Source organism: Fundulus heteroclitus, chromosome 18, assembly GCF_011125445.2.
Source record: "Fundulus heteroclitus isolate FHET01 chromosome 18, MU-UCD_Fhet_4.1, whole genome shotgun sequence".
Lineage (NCBI taxonomy): Eukaryota > Metazoa > Chordata > Actinopteri > Cyprinodontiformes > Fundulidae > Fundulus > Fundulus heteroclitus.
Genome location: NC_046378.1, coordinates 8,360,567 through 8,375,750, shown reverse-complemented (window position 1 = coordinate 8,375,750; position 15,184 = coordinate 8,360,567). Strand labels below are relative to the sequence as shown.

The 15,184-nt window shown below is 41.8% G+C and overlaps 1 protein-coding gene across 9 annotated transcripts in view; it reads left to right on the top strand.

The window, feature by feature from the left end:
• The first annotated feature begins 537 nt into the window (after positions 1–537).
• The window catches only part of rap1gap2a (RAP1 GTPase activating protein 2a), a 123,327-nt gene continuing 108,680 nt past the window's right edge, over positions 538–15,184 (top strand). For 3 of the 9 annotated variants that reach the window (XM_021308757.2, XM_036149433.1, XM_036149431.1), the window contains exon 1: positions 544–745. In XM_021308757.2, coding sequence (XP_021164432.2) covers positions 579–745 — 167 coding nt within the window. In that variant the 5' untranslated portion in view covers positions 544–578. Of the gene's footprint in view, positions 746–14,180; positions 14,479–15,184 lie in introns of those variants that run through there. The other 6 variants (XM_036149437.1, XM_036149436.1, XM_036149434.1 and 3 more) reach the window with 4 other exon arrangements.

Below are 15,184 nucleotides of genomic sequence, written 5' to 3'. Positions count from 1 at the left end.
GTGACCCTAGCACTAAACTTTAGGTTAATTGACTGTGTAATAAATAATGAGGAAAACTGAATCTGTCCTACATTTTTCAAAATGTATGTTTAGATGATATTTTTATCCCATCCCACATTCAAACCCCAGATGTGATAGAGGCTGTGCTTACTTTGTGCCATGCCTGTGTACATGTAGAAAGGCCAGGGCAATGTTGTTGTCACTGTCAGATAATGATGTATGTTATCTGCAGGTTGTGATATTTAAACTTTTTGGTGCCCCTCTCTCTTCCACCCTCTTTATGCTCATTTATCTCCTCGTCCACCAACTCTGTTTTGCTCATTTATTCTGTCCTTTTCTGCCTTTCGCCTAAAAACACAACCTGCCCTTTTCCTTTCTCTCAGCCTCACTTTTTTTTTCCTGCTTTGTTTTTCATCATTTGGCCTTAAAAGGCTTTACAGGAGTTAGGCGTAGCCCTCTCCATGGTAACACTGTCTCCCATTCTTTCACACACACACACACACACACGCATTTTCTCACTGTCTCTCATCTCATGATGCTGCCCTACCCGGGGCTTCATCGCTGTACCCTCCCCCGATATGTGCTCCGTTCACCCTCACTCTCTCTCCCTCTCTCTGCTTGTTTCTCGCAGATACACACACTCTCCATCTTCTCCTCACGTTTGTTGCTTTTCTGCTAATGCTGCACCATCCACCGACTGCGAGATGTTCAGCCCAGCTTCTAAAGGATCCGCAGGGGAGCCAAGGTAAAGCTCTACGCACTTTTTCCCCCCCCTGGAATAGACCCACAGCGAAGATGTTAATGCTGATGTTGTTGTTGTTGTTGGCGGGTGACCACAGCTCACAGGAAGCCAAGTGACTGATTGGAGGTGTGTGTGTGTGTGTGTGTGTGTGTCGACTGGAGTGTTAACTCTCCAGCTGGAGAGGATAGCTTTCGTTGGAGTAGTTGCAGGTTTCCTCTCACACGTGTGTCGAGGGAATACAAATAAATTATAAATCAAGTTTCATCTCATCTTAAGTGATGGAAAAAAAAAAACATCTACCTGTGGATCATCAATGTGTGTTTTCAGGTATGGACAATGACATGAGTGTGTGTGCAAATAAATAAAAGCCCACCGGTGTGGAAATCGCCTTGCCTGTTGTGCTGCAACAGTGCTGCAATGTGTTATTATGGTGATCTGGCCGTTTATGACATGGTGTGGGGATGGCGAGGCGGGGGGTATGAAGTTATGGCTGTGTGTGTGTGTGTGTGTGTGTGTGTGTGTGTGTGTGTGTGTGTGTGTGTGTGAGAGTGAGTGGGTGGATGGGAGCGGTGGTTCTTAGTATTTTCATAATGCAGTCCCAAAACACAACATCAATGTCGTGGAGGAAGTCAAACGCATGATATGCAACACGACTGATTAGATAAAGAAAAACATGACATGTGCAGCGTGGATGTGGATGTTCTGCAGCGTGCTGGTGTGATTTTCACATGAGCATGAAGGTTCCAGTTGTTTTGACTCATTCATGTTAATATGCACATAGAGCCCACTGCGGGTGCCCGCATACGAGTGAGCCCCCCCCCCCCCTCCAAAGGAAAGGCGATCTTCCCTGGATGCTGTGTCTTGGGACAGACACTGAAAGATGCTGCTTGAATCACCAAACTGCGTCTCCCAGTGATGAAAATGTGAGCCCCACGAGATCAGACGTTAAAAATCCTTCAAGACATCTGGCGAGAGCTGATGTCCCGGAAGTTAATTGTTTTCATCAGAGCTGACGGTTCAGTTTCCCGCCCTGGTGTGATCTGCTCAATATAGAGTTTTTTTTTTTTTTAATCAACACTTTAATTGTCTTCACTTCATTTAGCATTCTCCATCCGTACGCCTTAGAAAAAAATTAAATGAAAGAAGTCAGAACTGTGAATGGTCCTTTGTCTTACCGAGCGAACGCGGGATACAGTTAATAGATTGCAGTGGGGGGAAAAAGAGCAAATAAATTTTATAATTGATGTGAAAACATGCTGGAAAAGTAAAGTGTGTGAATGAAGCATAGTTTTAATTCATATTGGAAAAATGCAAAGAAAAATGTAATTTTCTTTAATAGAGAAATTCAGAAATATTTTCAGTAACTATAAATAAAACGTACAAGGAACATTAATACTCTTAGAATGAAAGTAAGATTTTCTGAAGGGTGAGTTTTTATTACAGCTCCTTCCGTATTTATTTGCACCTCTGGTGCTGTTTCCCCAGGGGTAGAAATGTTGTGTAACACAGAGGAACTCCACCGGATAGAAAAGGCAAGAGAACATGCCCTTTAGGTGAAGCAGCTGACCCTAGTGAATACAGCTGAAACCAGATTTTTCTGTGCATAAAAATATTTGACCATTATTTTCAACTGTCTGACATTAAAACCGTCTAAATCTCTCTCTTTTTAAAAAGTCAGCGAGGATTACCAAAATTATTTCTATGTAGTAAATAGAAGGTTAAGAGAGAAGATTTTTATTTATTTTTCAAATTCAGAAGTTTCTAAGTTCACTGGAAATCAAAAAATATATATATTTAATTGTGCAGTATAAACCTCTCTTTATATTTAATTACAATTAAATCTTTATTTACGGATATATCTTATAAAAAGAAAAAAAGAATATATATTTTAGAACTTATCTCTCTTTTGCATTGTTGTATAATGGCTTCAAAAAAAAAAAACCTTCACATCAGCTAACACTGTTGTGCACAGAGATGGCGTTGAAAAGATAAATGAAACATGGAAATAGAAAAGCCAGTTTTAGATCACACCTGCAACGCCTTACTCATCTCTTTTGTTGCTTCTTCCTCTTCTGTGGTTTTCAGCACCATCAGTCCTCCTTCGGAACAAAGTACCCAAACATGTGCGTGCAGACGTTGCTGACCGAGAACACAAATTAATTAGCATTTTCTTTTTTTGAGGCAAATGTTAAAAGGTCAGTTCAGAATGCCTGCCGGTGCATTTTTCCCTCCTGGAACGCAAAAGAAGAGGAAAATGACTTACAGATGAGCGTCTCTGCTGGTATAAAGTATTTGGTAGCAGAGGAAAAAAAAACTAGGAACACATATTAGATTCAAACTAAGCAGTTTTGATTCATTGTCTGGTCTGACACCACAGGTCCAAACTCAAACTCACAAACTAAAGAATTCTCTTGAAAGTTCACCCATGTTTTAAGATAATAGCCTCTGAGACATACTGTAGGTTTCGGTACTATGCACATGATGTGAAATATTTCAGACTTTTAGAAACTAAACAATGACCTAACTCCTCCTCCCCGTTCCTCTGGCCCAGCCCTAAAATGAGGTGCATGCCCCAAAGGCTATGCTAGTCATCAGCAGGAGCGATGTGTTCCCACGAGGGCGTTGTCTGTATTTTAGATATCAATCCTTGTGTGTGTCTTAAGTGTCTAAATAAATGCACGCATCTAATCCACACAGTCCAAATGTTTCAGTAATAAAAACCCACATTATCCCTCAAATTCTGTCTTTTAACAGCCAAAATAATGCAAGCATTCAATGAACAAATTAACACATCTCAAAGTTGCAGGAGGCCGGCGCTCGAGGACTGGGGATCGAGAATACTGCTGTAGATCATCCACAGTCCTGAGTTTTCCTTTAAAGCCTCTTCTGAGGCTAACCTGACAGGTTTTCTACCGGGGTTCAGGTTTGAGGGACGTGATGGTTGTCGAAGATGGTCGTTGAACCGGTGAAGGGACATTTTTTGGTGCGCTGATGTTACTTTGTAACAAAAAAAGAAGAAGAAAGAATCATCCTTTTGTTTGACAGCGAAAGAGTTTGTTTGCTGAAAAGCTCAATCTGGCTTAAAGTCTCAGTAAAGTTGACCAAACTGCACATCTTTAAGTTTGTGGAGGTATGAAAAATATAAAAGTCGGAGGCGGTCCCTATGGAAACCTGGTGACACTCCCTCCCCTGCAGCTGTTTAGGTTTTTAAATAACCTCCCGTCTTCTCATCCGGCTCCAGCCTAGTGGCCGGTGACTCAGAGAGACGAGCATCTATGTCACATCGTCTCTGTACTCCAGGCAAACAGAAAATCATGGTTCTTTAATAAGACAATTTGTCTGTGGCGGTATTATAAAGCAGTCATATTGCTGCTTGTTTTTATACGATGCCCGAGGTGTTCTTGAGACGATTTTCGCACCCCATGAACAGAAACGTTCTTGGAAATCAAATGACCTGTTTCAGGTTACTTCAATGGAAATGTAATTGAAGGGAGGTGGGATGCACTGTGAATTATACAATCTGTCGCCGCTTTGCTTCAGCACGAAGACAGCTCGTCAATAGGCGTACACTGCTGTTCTAAAGAATGCCCTGAGCTCAGGCCGGCAGCCTTGAAGTGCTGTATTCAAGCCTGAGACTGCTGACTTTGGAGTTTTAATTTAGACTTCAGAGCACCTTAATCATCGCATCAACCAAAGCGGGCAAAAAAGAGAGACTTGACACAGCAGGCCCAGACTAAGAGGCTTGACAAATTGTCGTTCTGCAGAGCCAAGTGGACTGGTCCTGTCAGCAGCAAGGTGTCCTTTTTCCTGCTCATTCCTGCTTGGGGTAGATAGTGGCTAATCTGCAACGTTCTGGCTGAAGGAAGTCAGGATTTGTCGCGTTTAATTAATTGCATGTTCACAGATGTTAAAATTCAAGTACTGTCGGGAAATGCGCTACGTTTCATTGCCCCTTCCCTGCTTGTCATTATGATTCCCTTACGTGGAATAATTCGTCTTTCTCATTCCTTGCCACTGCATATCATTGGTTTACCTGCAAAATCCTCTTCTGCATCAAACTGTTAGCCTCCTTCCTCACTTAACATGATTTACCGGCTTCCTTTGACTCTGGTTTAGAATCTAATAAGCTCAATCCTTATTCCCGCACCAACTTCGGTAAGGAAATCAATGCAAACTGTGATACGGTGATAAATGAGTCCCCTGCCGCAGAGGCGATTCGCTTGGAACCGCCGCAGCATGTGTTTGGATTTGTGTGTTTTCCATTAGGTGGAAAATGAAATGCTGGGGAGGAAATTGCTCCGTTCTCAGGGTAAACCTGATAATAAAAAAAATATGTTTTTTTCTTCAGACTGAGCTTTTGCCCTCATACAGTTTTGTGTCACCCTCCTTTGTGTGTTGGCCTCCAAAGACAGCGTGTAAATTAACTGGGTGGCCAGAGTCTGATCAACGCAGCCAAGAAGAGTGCAAATTGGCGGAGAGAGAGGGGGAAGGCAGCTGTGGAAGCTGTGGGCGTGCACATTTTTTTAGTGCGCAAATCTGAGCGTGAATATTTGGGCGTACAACGTTAGCGAGCGCACGTCTGCGTGGTTGTGTGCCGAGGATGTCTATCGTTGCACTTACAGGCGTACTCTCGTGTCTCTGTGTGCCTGTGAGAGATCTAGAAGAGTGGGCGTTGGGTGGGCTCACTGTCACTTTGATTAAAATCCCCCGACAAAGAGCAGAACTACTGGGGGAACGGTTGGGAACTAAACATAGATGGAGAGGAAGTGGAAGGTTTTAGGCAATCATGACAACAAGATGCCAAAGGAAATGCGAGGTATGGAAGAAAGATGAAAATACAGCACCATCAATGTAAACCAGCATGTTGGTTTACTGTTTTCTTTGACTAAGAAAGATTAATAGCTTCCAGAAGGGCTTTCCGATAATGATACAAAGGTTCATTAGATAATCACAGCTCGTTGGTTTAATGAAGTGATTCCTCAACAGGTCCAAAGGGGTTCTCCTAGATGATTAAGAGATAAGCTCCGCGACTTACATCTGCACTAGTTCATAAGTACAGGTCTCCAAAGATGTAGCCTGCACACATCTTCTTTAATTACTTTTAACCCTGCAAACTCCCCAAAGATGAACACATCATATTCTCATCACATTGACTTTTGCAGAGTGAAAGTTTATTAAAAGTTTTCTCATTATTTAAAATTGAGTCTAATATTGTGTGTAACATTTTTTTTCCACAGAGCTGTATGTTTGTTTAAAGTAAGAAAAGCTGCAGGTGTACATGGTTTACTTCATGGTATCATTGTATTATTTTTATCTATATGCTACACCGCCTTACAAAAGTATTCTTGAACTATAAACCGTTCCACATGATGTCCTGTCTCAACCTGAGATTAGTTTTAAGATAAGATATGATAGTCTTTATTGATCTCACATTGGAGAAATTCGCTTTTTTTTTTTTTTTTAAGATAAGATAACATAGTCTTTTATACTTGGATTTTATGCGATTGACCAACACAGCACAGTGCAAATGAAAATCTGAAGGTTGCAATATTTTTTGGGATCCTTTACTCTGATAACCCTTAGTCTTATGCAGGGCAACCAGCTGCCTTTAGAGGTTGTACATTTATTAAACAGAGCCCATGACTCAAATTGTTGTGTGTCATTTAAGACAGGGGTCTTCAACCCTTGTCCCCAGGACCCACAGTCCTGAAGGTTTTAGTTGTTTCCTGACTCCACACATCTGAATTAAACACCTAACTTGATGGGTTGCGCATAAGACTGACATTAAACTGCCATAAACATGGCATAACACCTGTCATGAACACGAAGGAGCCTTTATGAATGTTTATGACTGTTATCATTAAGTGTCATTCGGTAAATAATGACACCTTTAATGCAAAGTTGACACTGTGTAAAATGTCTTGGCAATGACAACTTGACATTAACCAAGAAATCATAACCCATCATAAATACGTCATAACAGGTCTAATTATAAACCTTTACAAAGATATTTAGATGTGTGTTAACATTACATTACACTTTCATATCTGATGGGTCTTAACTTTGGATGTCATGAGACCACTTTAATTGCGTCAATAATGATTACCCTTAACTTAAGCAAAGTGGAACAGGTAGGACTAGTTGCAAAGAGTTTATTAAGTGGCATTACACTAACAAATTACATTTATCTCTGTTAATGTCAAGTTGTCATAACAAAGACATTTTAAACAATGTCAACTTTGCATTAAAAGTGTCATGATTTACCGAATGACACTTAATGACAACAGTCATAAACATTCATGAAGACCATTTCATGTTTATGACAGTGTAATGTCAGCCTTATGCACAACCCTTCAAATAAAGTGTTAAGGAATTAAATTAATGTGTGATTAAGAAGCCTCTGCCGCCCCTGATGACTGCTGAAGAGGTCATGCAATCATTTAATTGAGGTGTGGTGGAGCAGAGACATCTAAAACATGGAGGACAGTAGGGAAAACAAGTTGTCAGACGTGACCAGACGTGAGCTTTTTTGCCTGCATCCAGAAAACCAACACTTGCGCATCATCCAAACAGTCGCCAATGTGAAACATGGTGGCGGCATCATGCAGGTTGAAAATCAGTTGAAAATCTGCAGCAAGACCTAAAAACTAATGTCACTGAGATTGAGATGCATTGCAAAGAAGAATGGGCAAAACCATCCGTCTGGTAGGGAAACGACTCAAATCAGTTGCATCGAAAGGCGGTCAACGAATGATCATCACACTCTACGGATATTTATTCAGAAGAAAATGTTAATACGATGTCTCATTTTCCTTCCACCGTACGCTTATACACTTTCTTTGTCTTGGTCTATCACAGAAAATGCCAAATAAGATAGTAAAGAGTTGTCCTTGTAAAGCGGCAACATGTTACAGTCTAAGGAATAAGCCACGAAGTTGTGCTTACTGGATTTAGCAGGAAACCAAAAAGTGAGAGAGATTTTTGATAATATTTGCAAAATTCCACATACGTACAATTGTTTTTGTGTTTATTTCTTTGCTTTTATGTGACTGGCCAGGTGAGATATTATCCTGTCCTTTCAGGCCCCTAGTCTTAATTATTTTTGGGTTTGTCCCGTTGGCTAAACGAGCCCTGAAGGATTCTGGCACCAATGACTGGTCAACGATAACCCTTTAATGACAGATCCTGCCTCACAGTTAAACTGCAGCCTCCAGCAATTCGCTCATCAAACAACAGCAACGTCACCCGGTAGGAGTGTTTCTTTAATGATCTGCCGACTCATTTTCTCGGTAACGTGTGTTTTTTTCCTTTCTTTTTAATTCCAAAAATGTAGAATTTGCAAATATTGCACCAGAGACTTGAACTATGTCCTGCAATATTCAAAGATAAAACAGGAGTTTGTTTATCTCAGAAAAAAAAACAGGGTTGTAGAGAAAACATCCCTAACAGGCATGAGTTATAAGAAAAGCATTTCTATCCAAACGAAATGACATATATAAATGTTATTTGGGAAGACGCAGCAGAACATTTTTCCAGAAGGCAGCCGGCAGAAAACCCAGTGATGGGGACGTGTGGGGCCGCTGTGGGCTTTGGTCAGGCCGTGTTTCTAAGCACCATCCTCCATCCTGGAGGGAGGGGAATTATGTCCTACTGATCCTATCATAGAAAGTTTCCGGCCCAACGATTTTCACTTGGTTTCGATAAATGAAACCCCTTCAGGTGTAACGACCTGCCTTATTTATTTTGTCTGTTTGTTTTTCATGCTATAGGTACAGATGTGTAACTGGATACATTCGTCACTGTGAGAGGCACGCGCTGTTACCACAGGGAAGCTTTTCTTTGGAAATGATTGCAGTGGTTCCAAGGACGTATACCGCAGCAAAAAATGGCACTGGGGACTTGAATTTTGATCGCCCTCTGCGTTTCTGCGATGTGTACGTTCCTCAGACTAGAAGGAGCAGAAAAGCAGTTTGCAGCCTGCGCCAAAACTATCTCCCACAAACAGTCAAGAGTTTATATCGATTTGTGTGTCGTCTCTTGCGTGTGCGTGGGGGGTCTTTATGCCACCGTGCCTGGGTTTCAAAGATTGGCTGATTAGCTGACAAGAAATGCCAAGACACTTCTGGACATAATGTGTGGCGTTCGTCCAGCTGTCAGGTTGGCTCCCTGCATGCTGCTTATCTGCGCGCGCCCCTGTTGGGGTCGTGATCGATGGATGTCGATGAGACAGGAGCCATTAAAGCGGAGCATCAGCTTTGTCTTTATTTCAGCGGCCCTCCTGGAAAACCTCATATAACTGAGTAACCTATTAGAAACACAGAGGGGAGGGGCGGAAGGAGGGAGGGGAGCGCTAAACGAAGGCAGAAGACAAAAAAACAACAACCACCTCCATCTCATCTTTCCAGGCTTATGTCACCCTGCGGGACTCAGTCTGGAGGTAAAACGCATTATAACGCGGTGAGAAGAGAAAGAGAAAACTTGGGGAGACGTTGAGTAGAGGGAAAAAGTAATAAACGTGGCAGCATTACGCCTCGTGTGGAGTCTCTTGGCCACTGGTGACAGAAAGCTATTAAGGACGTGGGAGAGGAATAAGAAGCAAAATAAGATCAATGGGAGGAGGAAGCTGGGATAAGACGTGCATTTATGAAGACCTAAAATATATCAGATTATGTAGCCTCTAGCGGATTCATTTTACATCCATAATATACCTGCGCAGAGTTAGTAAAGGTCATGAGCTTTTCAGCACAGAACATAAATCCGCTGCTAAACAATCGCTCCTTTCATTCTCTTTATCAGTTCATCTCATCATTAGAGCTAAAATGAACAAAACTTATGCCTATCTTGTTAAGGGTGGGTTGGTTCCCCTTCCAAACATCGCTACACTTTGCTTTGATTAATTCCAGGGAGTTTTACACTGCAAAAAGTGAACTAATATTTTGAAGGAATATCTTCTTGAAATTGATGTATTTTTCCTTGATTTGAGCAGCCAAGTTCAGCGGTCTTACAGTGGAATGCGTTTTTTTGCACTTAAAATATAAACAACTCGTCTCCAGCACCTTATTTCAAGTGCAGTATATCTAACGACCTTATTTCAGGGGTTAAAATACAAATTTTATTTGCTTGCTGAAATCAAGGACCAACACACTAACTTCAAGAAAAGTTTACCTAATTTTATTTCCCCTTTTGCAGTGCATACCAAGTGTTCTTTGTGTGTATAACGACCGCAGCGCACGCATCTAGTCCAGGTCACCGTGGCCGTCTTCAGCTCTTCTTGCGAGCACGTCGACGTTTTAAGACCCCGCTGAAATGAGAACATTCGTCATCTCTCCTCCTCGCTCCGTCCTAAAATGGGAAACATGCATTCATGCCGAAACGGCCGCCACATGTCCTGCGACCACAAGTGCTGGTAAGTGGGCCGGGTGACGTCGCGTCCAACAGTTGGGCGATGTCTCCGGGTCACCATGCAGGCTGCTCCCTCTGCTAAGCGCTCGTTAGAGAGGGACGCGCCGGTGCCAGCGCTAGCTCTGTGTGACGACCAGCGTCTTCGCAAGAAGCAAAGCAGGTTTGATCTTCAACCGCATCCATCCAGGCGGCATAATGAGCCCGCATCAGGCCCGCACGCTGCACTCTGGTTCAGTTTTGATGACTTGCAACCAGAGAGGGGGGGAAAAAAGTGAGAAATAAAGCTGGCCGTGGAAAAATAGCAGTATAGTTTAAAATAGGAGCCCAGAAAGTAACATCACCTTTCACAATCCTTTCATTGTGAGGATGGGCACAATTTAAAGCTGTGAGTTTTAACATTTTAGTACAGATCTCTATATAAAAAAAAGGGCTTCAGGCTTTTTTTTAAATTGCTGAAACAGATCATTAAAAGGACCCATTTCAAGATAGCTTTTGGTTTTAAATGACCTGGCTACACGAGAATCCTGTCAAGTTACAAACTAATGATTCAGTTTGTCGTTGAAGCAAAATACTTTCTCTAAGCACTTGTCTTTGTGCTCAGATTGCGATAAGGAAAGTTTCTGTATTTGATCTTGCAAGATCAAAACGTTCTGCACAGCCAGGGCAGAGAGCAGTGGTTCTTCTTGCATGTATGTGTTTTAATTAAACAATCTATGACCAGTGATCAATTTACTCCAGGTTTGAACAATGGATTTATCAACTTTTTTTTTCCAAGGTGGTCCAGAGGCCAAAAAAACCTTAAAGATCCTTTTTTTTGGGATATTCTTTTTTTAAAGGATGGATGTTGGATGAATGGTGTTTTAAAGAATGTCCGCTCAGTGTGGGATAATCCAGTTCAGGCTTAATCGATCAGAATTGTTTTGATTTTGAACAGAAGATGATTAAAACAGAAGACTCCTGCACTGCAAAAACGGATCTAAAAATAAGTAAAATGTTCTTAAAGTTAGTGTATTTACCCTTGATTTGAGCAGGTAAATAATATTATCTGCCAATGGAATGAGTATTTTGACCCCTAAAATAAGATATTTAGACATCCTGCACTTGAAATAAGATGATGAAGATGAATTGTTCCTATTTTAAGTGCAAACATCTTATTCCATTGGCAAATCATCTTATTTACCTGCTCAAATCAAGGACAAATACATTCATTTTAAAGAATATTTTACTTATTTCTAGTTCTGTTTTTGCAGTGTGAGAGAACAATAAAACAGCCCTTCACTTTAACAGTGAATAGGAAGCTGCAAATTAGCTTTGAACTGCAGCACATTAAGCCACACTTGTTTCATATAGCCACCTCTTTTTTTATTCCACTTACGTAAACAGCGGGGTTATGGTATAACACCGTGTTTATTCTGAAAGAAACATGGATACGGTGTTTATTTCGCTCCTAGTACCCTTTATTACCATGGAGACAAGATCATTGGGTTACGGCTAATGTCTAGGTGTGAGAGGAAAAATATTTTAAAGGTTGAGCCATTCATTATCATGCCTTAATAGAATTTGTTCACATATGTATATTTTGTTACCTTGAATTCTTGTCCTTGTGCTATTTTCGAACACAACTCTACCCGCTCCACTCACACATTCACAGATGCTAAAGGCAGAATCAAGGTTTGTACATGTCTGCAATTCTTTACTTAAAGACTACAGGGACTTTAATCAAATATATGGAAAGACTGAGCACAGCTGACCCAAACTGGAATGGTCATTATTGGCACTTTACTAAAGTTACGCTGGCCAGCATGCTACCTTTTATAACTGTACAGTATTTCTGTTTTTTTATATGATGTAAATTAAAATCAAAAACTCCAAACTACGAGGGACAGAAACAGGTTCTTCATAACTTTTAACAGCTAAAAATCCTAAAAGTGTGGCATGGATATGCATTCAGCCCCCGGATTCAGTGCTGAGCTGCTGGTCTTTGGAGTCTGTGTCTACCAGCTTTGCAGACGACGAGAAGAAAATGTGGATCTGACGTCCAAATTTAGTGTAGGAAATGTAAGAGGGTCGAAGAAAAAGTGCTTTCAGTTTTTGAATTTCTTTGCTGGAAGGAAAAAAAAAAGATTCTTCTGTGGACAAACAAAAGTAGCCCAGAACATCACTCCAATTCAGATCGCACAGCCTGCTGCAATTTGCAGTTCAGTGACATGTAAAGGAAACGTTCTCCTGTTTTAGCAGCTCTGTTTTAGAAGTTAAAACAAACAAAGAAGATTTCTAAAGCGGTTCAGTCTTAGAAACGCTGCTTCTGTGATCAGGATTGCAGGGCTGAACTGTTTCCCTCTGATGGTTTCTCTCACATTTCAACTCAATGAACTCTAATGAGCATTATCACCTGTAAACCACCAGAGGGAGAATAAAGTCTGCGTTCAGATCTTTCATGCTCACTTCACAGATATAGATTTTTTTTTTTTACTGCAGTTTTTTAGTTCCTGTCTCCTCTTTTATTTCTACTGCTCGTAATGATAATGACCAGTTCAGCGGCAGACTGATTCCTCCGTGTGTCGATGTGCACACCACACCTTGCACTCTAAATTACCCCGGTGAAGCATTGTACAGCTCTTAGTCAGGATACTCTCACTATTGTAGAGACAGACTTCAAATAGTAATCATCTTGTTTACTTCAAAGGAAAAGGGGAACCGAAAAAAAAACAAAAAAACATTTGATTGAAACTGATCAAGGAGACATTAGCTCACAAAAGAACTGTTATTCGGATATTGTGTTTTCCAGAAAAAGTGTTGCTGTTTTTCCTGTTGATTTCTCTCTAAATAAAGTTAGCTCTAAATATATTCAGAAAGTGCTCATGCCTAAAAAAAAAAAGGGAAAACTCAAATTGTGTTATTGTTCTGGACAACGGTGAGCCAGGCTTATATGTGAAGCATCATACGTAATGCATCGAGAAATCTAAAATTAACTATTTGAATCCTATGTTTCAACCAGAATCAGAATGAATCACTATAGCACACTCAGTTTTCTTCTATGTATCCCACATATTTAAGATTTTTCTTTGTAAAACATTAAAAAATAAACCTTTCTCTTTCCCTCCAGTTAACATACTGTACATTCATGTGTACGGCCCCAGCTTGGTAAAACTTGAACAAGTACAGGGACATTTTTGCACAGCATAGCCAGACAAGCCACAGAGCCTTTAATACGCCGCTCTTTGAACTACTGTGTGACAGAGACCATAACAAAATGATCCTTTTGTATAAAAAAAAAAAAAAAAAAAAAAAATTTCTGTCATTTTTGACTCAACCCTATTCTGAAACTTTTGTCAGTTGTTTTCTGGCGATACGTTGACTGTTAACCATGAAACCGAGCCCTCCGGAGTGAAGAGGAAGGGTGTGAGGAAGGACACTCCCTTTTGGTCGGAGTATGTGAGGTTTCTGTGTACACGCAGCGGTTTGACTTCCCAGTTCTTCAAGTCATGCTTTTGTTTCTTTTGTTGCTTTTTTTTTTTTTTTTTTTTAAATAGATTCTTATTCTTCTGTGGAACAAGCACACCCTCAGCCCACACCCCTGCAAAAAAACATTTTAAGCAGGTTGCAAACTAGACTGGTGTTTGGTACCAAACTGATGTGCAGCTACAGAACACCCGTTAGATCAAGATTTGAACCGTGGGCGACGTTTGCCTTTCTGCAGCTGCATTGGGATCTTTTACCCTCGAGCGTCACCGTGTGTCATCGTGACTCACACAGAGCCAGCCAGCAACCGTGTTTCCAGGTGTGTAAAAGGTGACCAAAAACGCAACAACATGTCACCGTGTTGATGATGACGATAACAGTCCCCCCCGAGCCACGCTGCGCACACAGGTCTTTGTGTGTCTGGGTGTGTGGGAAACAAGCCCTCAGAGTCAGATGGAGGCCGTGGCCCCTCCTCACCTTGCTCCACCCCCCTCTGCTGACATGGGTATACCTGTATGTGTCAGTGTGTCACACTCTGGCTTTCACAGCCTGTTAAACTTGTACACAAAGAGCAAGCCGCGGACTGGTCAAGTGGGAAAGTGCTTCAGATAGGCAGGTGGGAGAGAATAAGAGGAAAGAGAAAGAGAGAGAGAGAGAGAGAAAAGAAAGCAAATAGAGTGAAAACCGGTGAAGGAGGGAGGTGAAGAGATTGGGTCAGATAGAGACAAAGTGCACGGGTGCAGAGTGTAGAGAGACTGACAGCAGAGCGTTTCCCAAAGGAAGGAGGCTGAGAGCGAGAGAGGCAGCTGAGAAGGTCAGACTGACAAAATGCTGAGGAGGAGGAGAAGTGCCACATTTGGTGGATTTGGATGGTATGTTGTTGCCTTTACATTTCACGCTTTTCGTGTGCATGCTCACGGCCGCTGGGATCATTGCTCTGCACTCAGTTTAAAAGATGCATGTATTGTTCCGATGTGTCCCAGCCTGCGGTTGGCTGGTGCTGGCGTGCAGCTCCGCGCGGCGCACAGATGTAAACTTATCTAATGGAAAGGAAGGATGGGTGGAGGGCTGTGTGGCTATGTGCCTCTAAGTCGCACCTTTAACACTTTGTCCTGTTGTTTGTCAGCCCGCATGTGCGCTGTTGCCAGACAGAACAGTTTCACTCTGTGCCGTCTCCGCTCTGGGAGGGATTAAAGCAGTCAACAGGCTGCTTTGTGCCTGACTGCTGCCGTCCTGCCAGGAGACCCAGCTCTCAGTGTTCTCCTCCTCTTTTGCCTGAGAGAACATCCCATAATGCAGCACCAGAGAAGCTGCCAGCGAGCCCATTTAGAGCGTTATGGGCTCACTCTCACGGATGGAGTGGGTTGCTGTGCTGATTCCCCTGTTGGTAGTCACTCTCATAGACATAATATAAGAGTAGACGCGTCGTTGGGCGGGTTCTGCCTATGCTGCGATGCGTCAGAGCGTCCGCCATCTTAAATGTGGCAAATCTGCAGTTACTCAGTCACTTAAACAGTATCAGAGGGACTTTAATCTCTGAATATACTTTGTATTCGTAGTATTTTTTTGTAATATTAC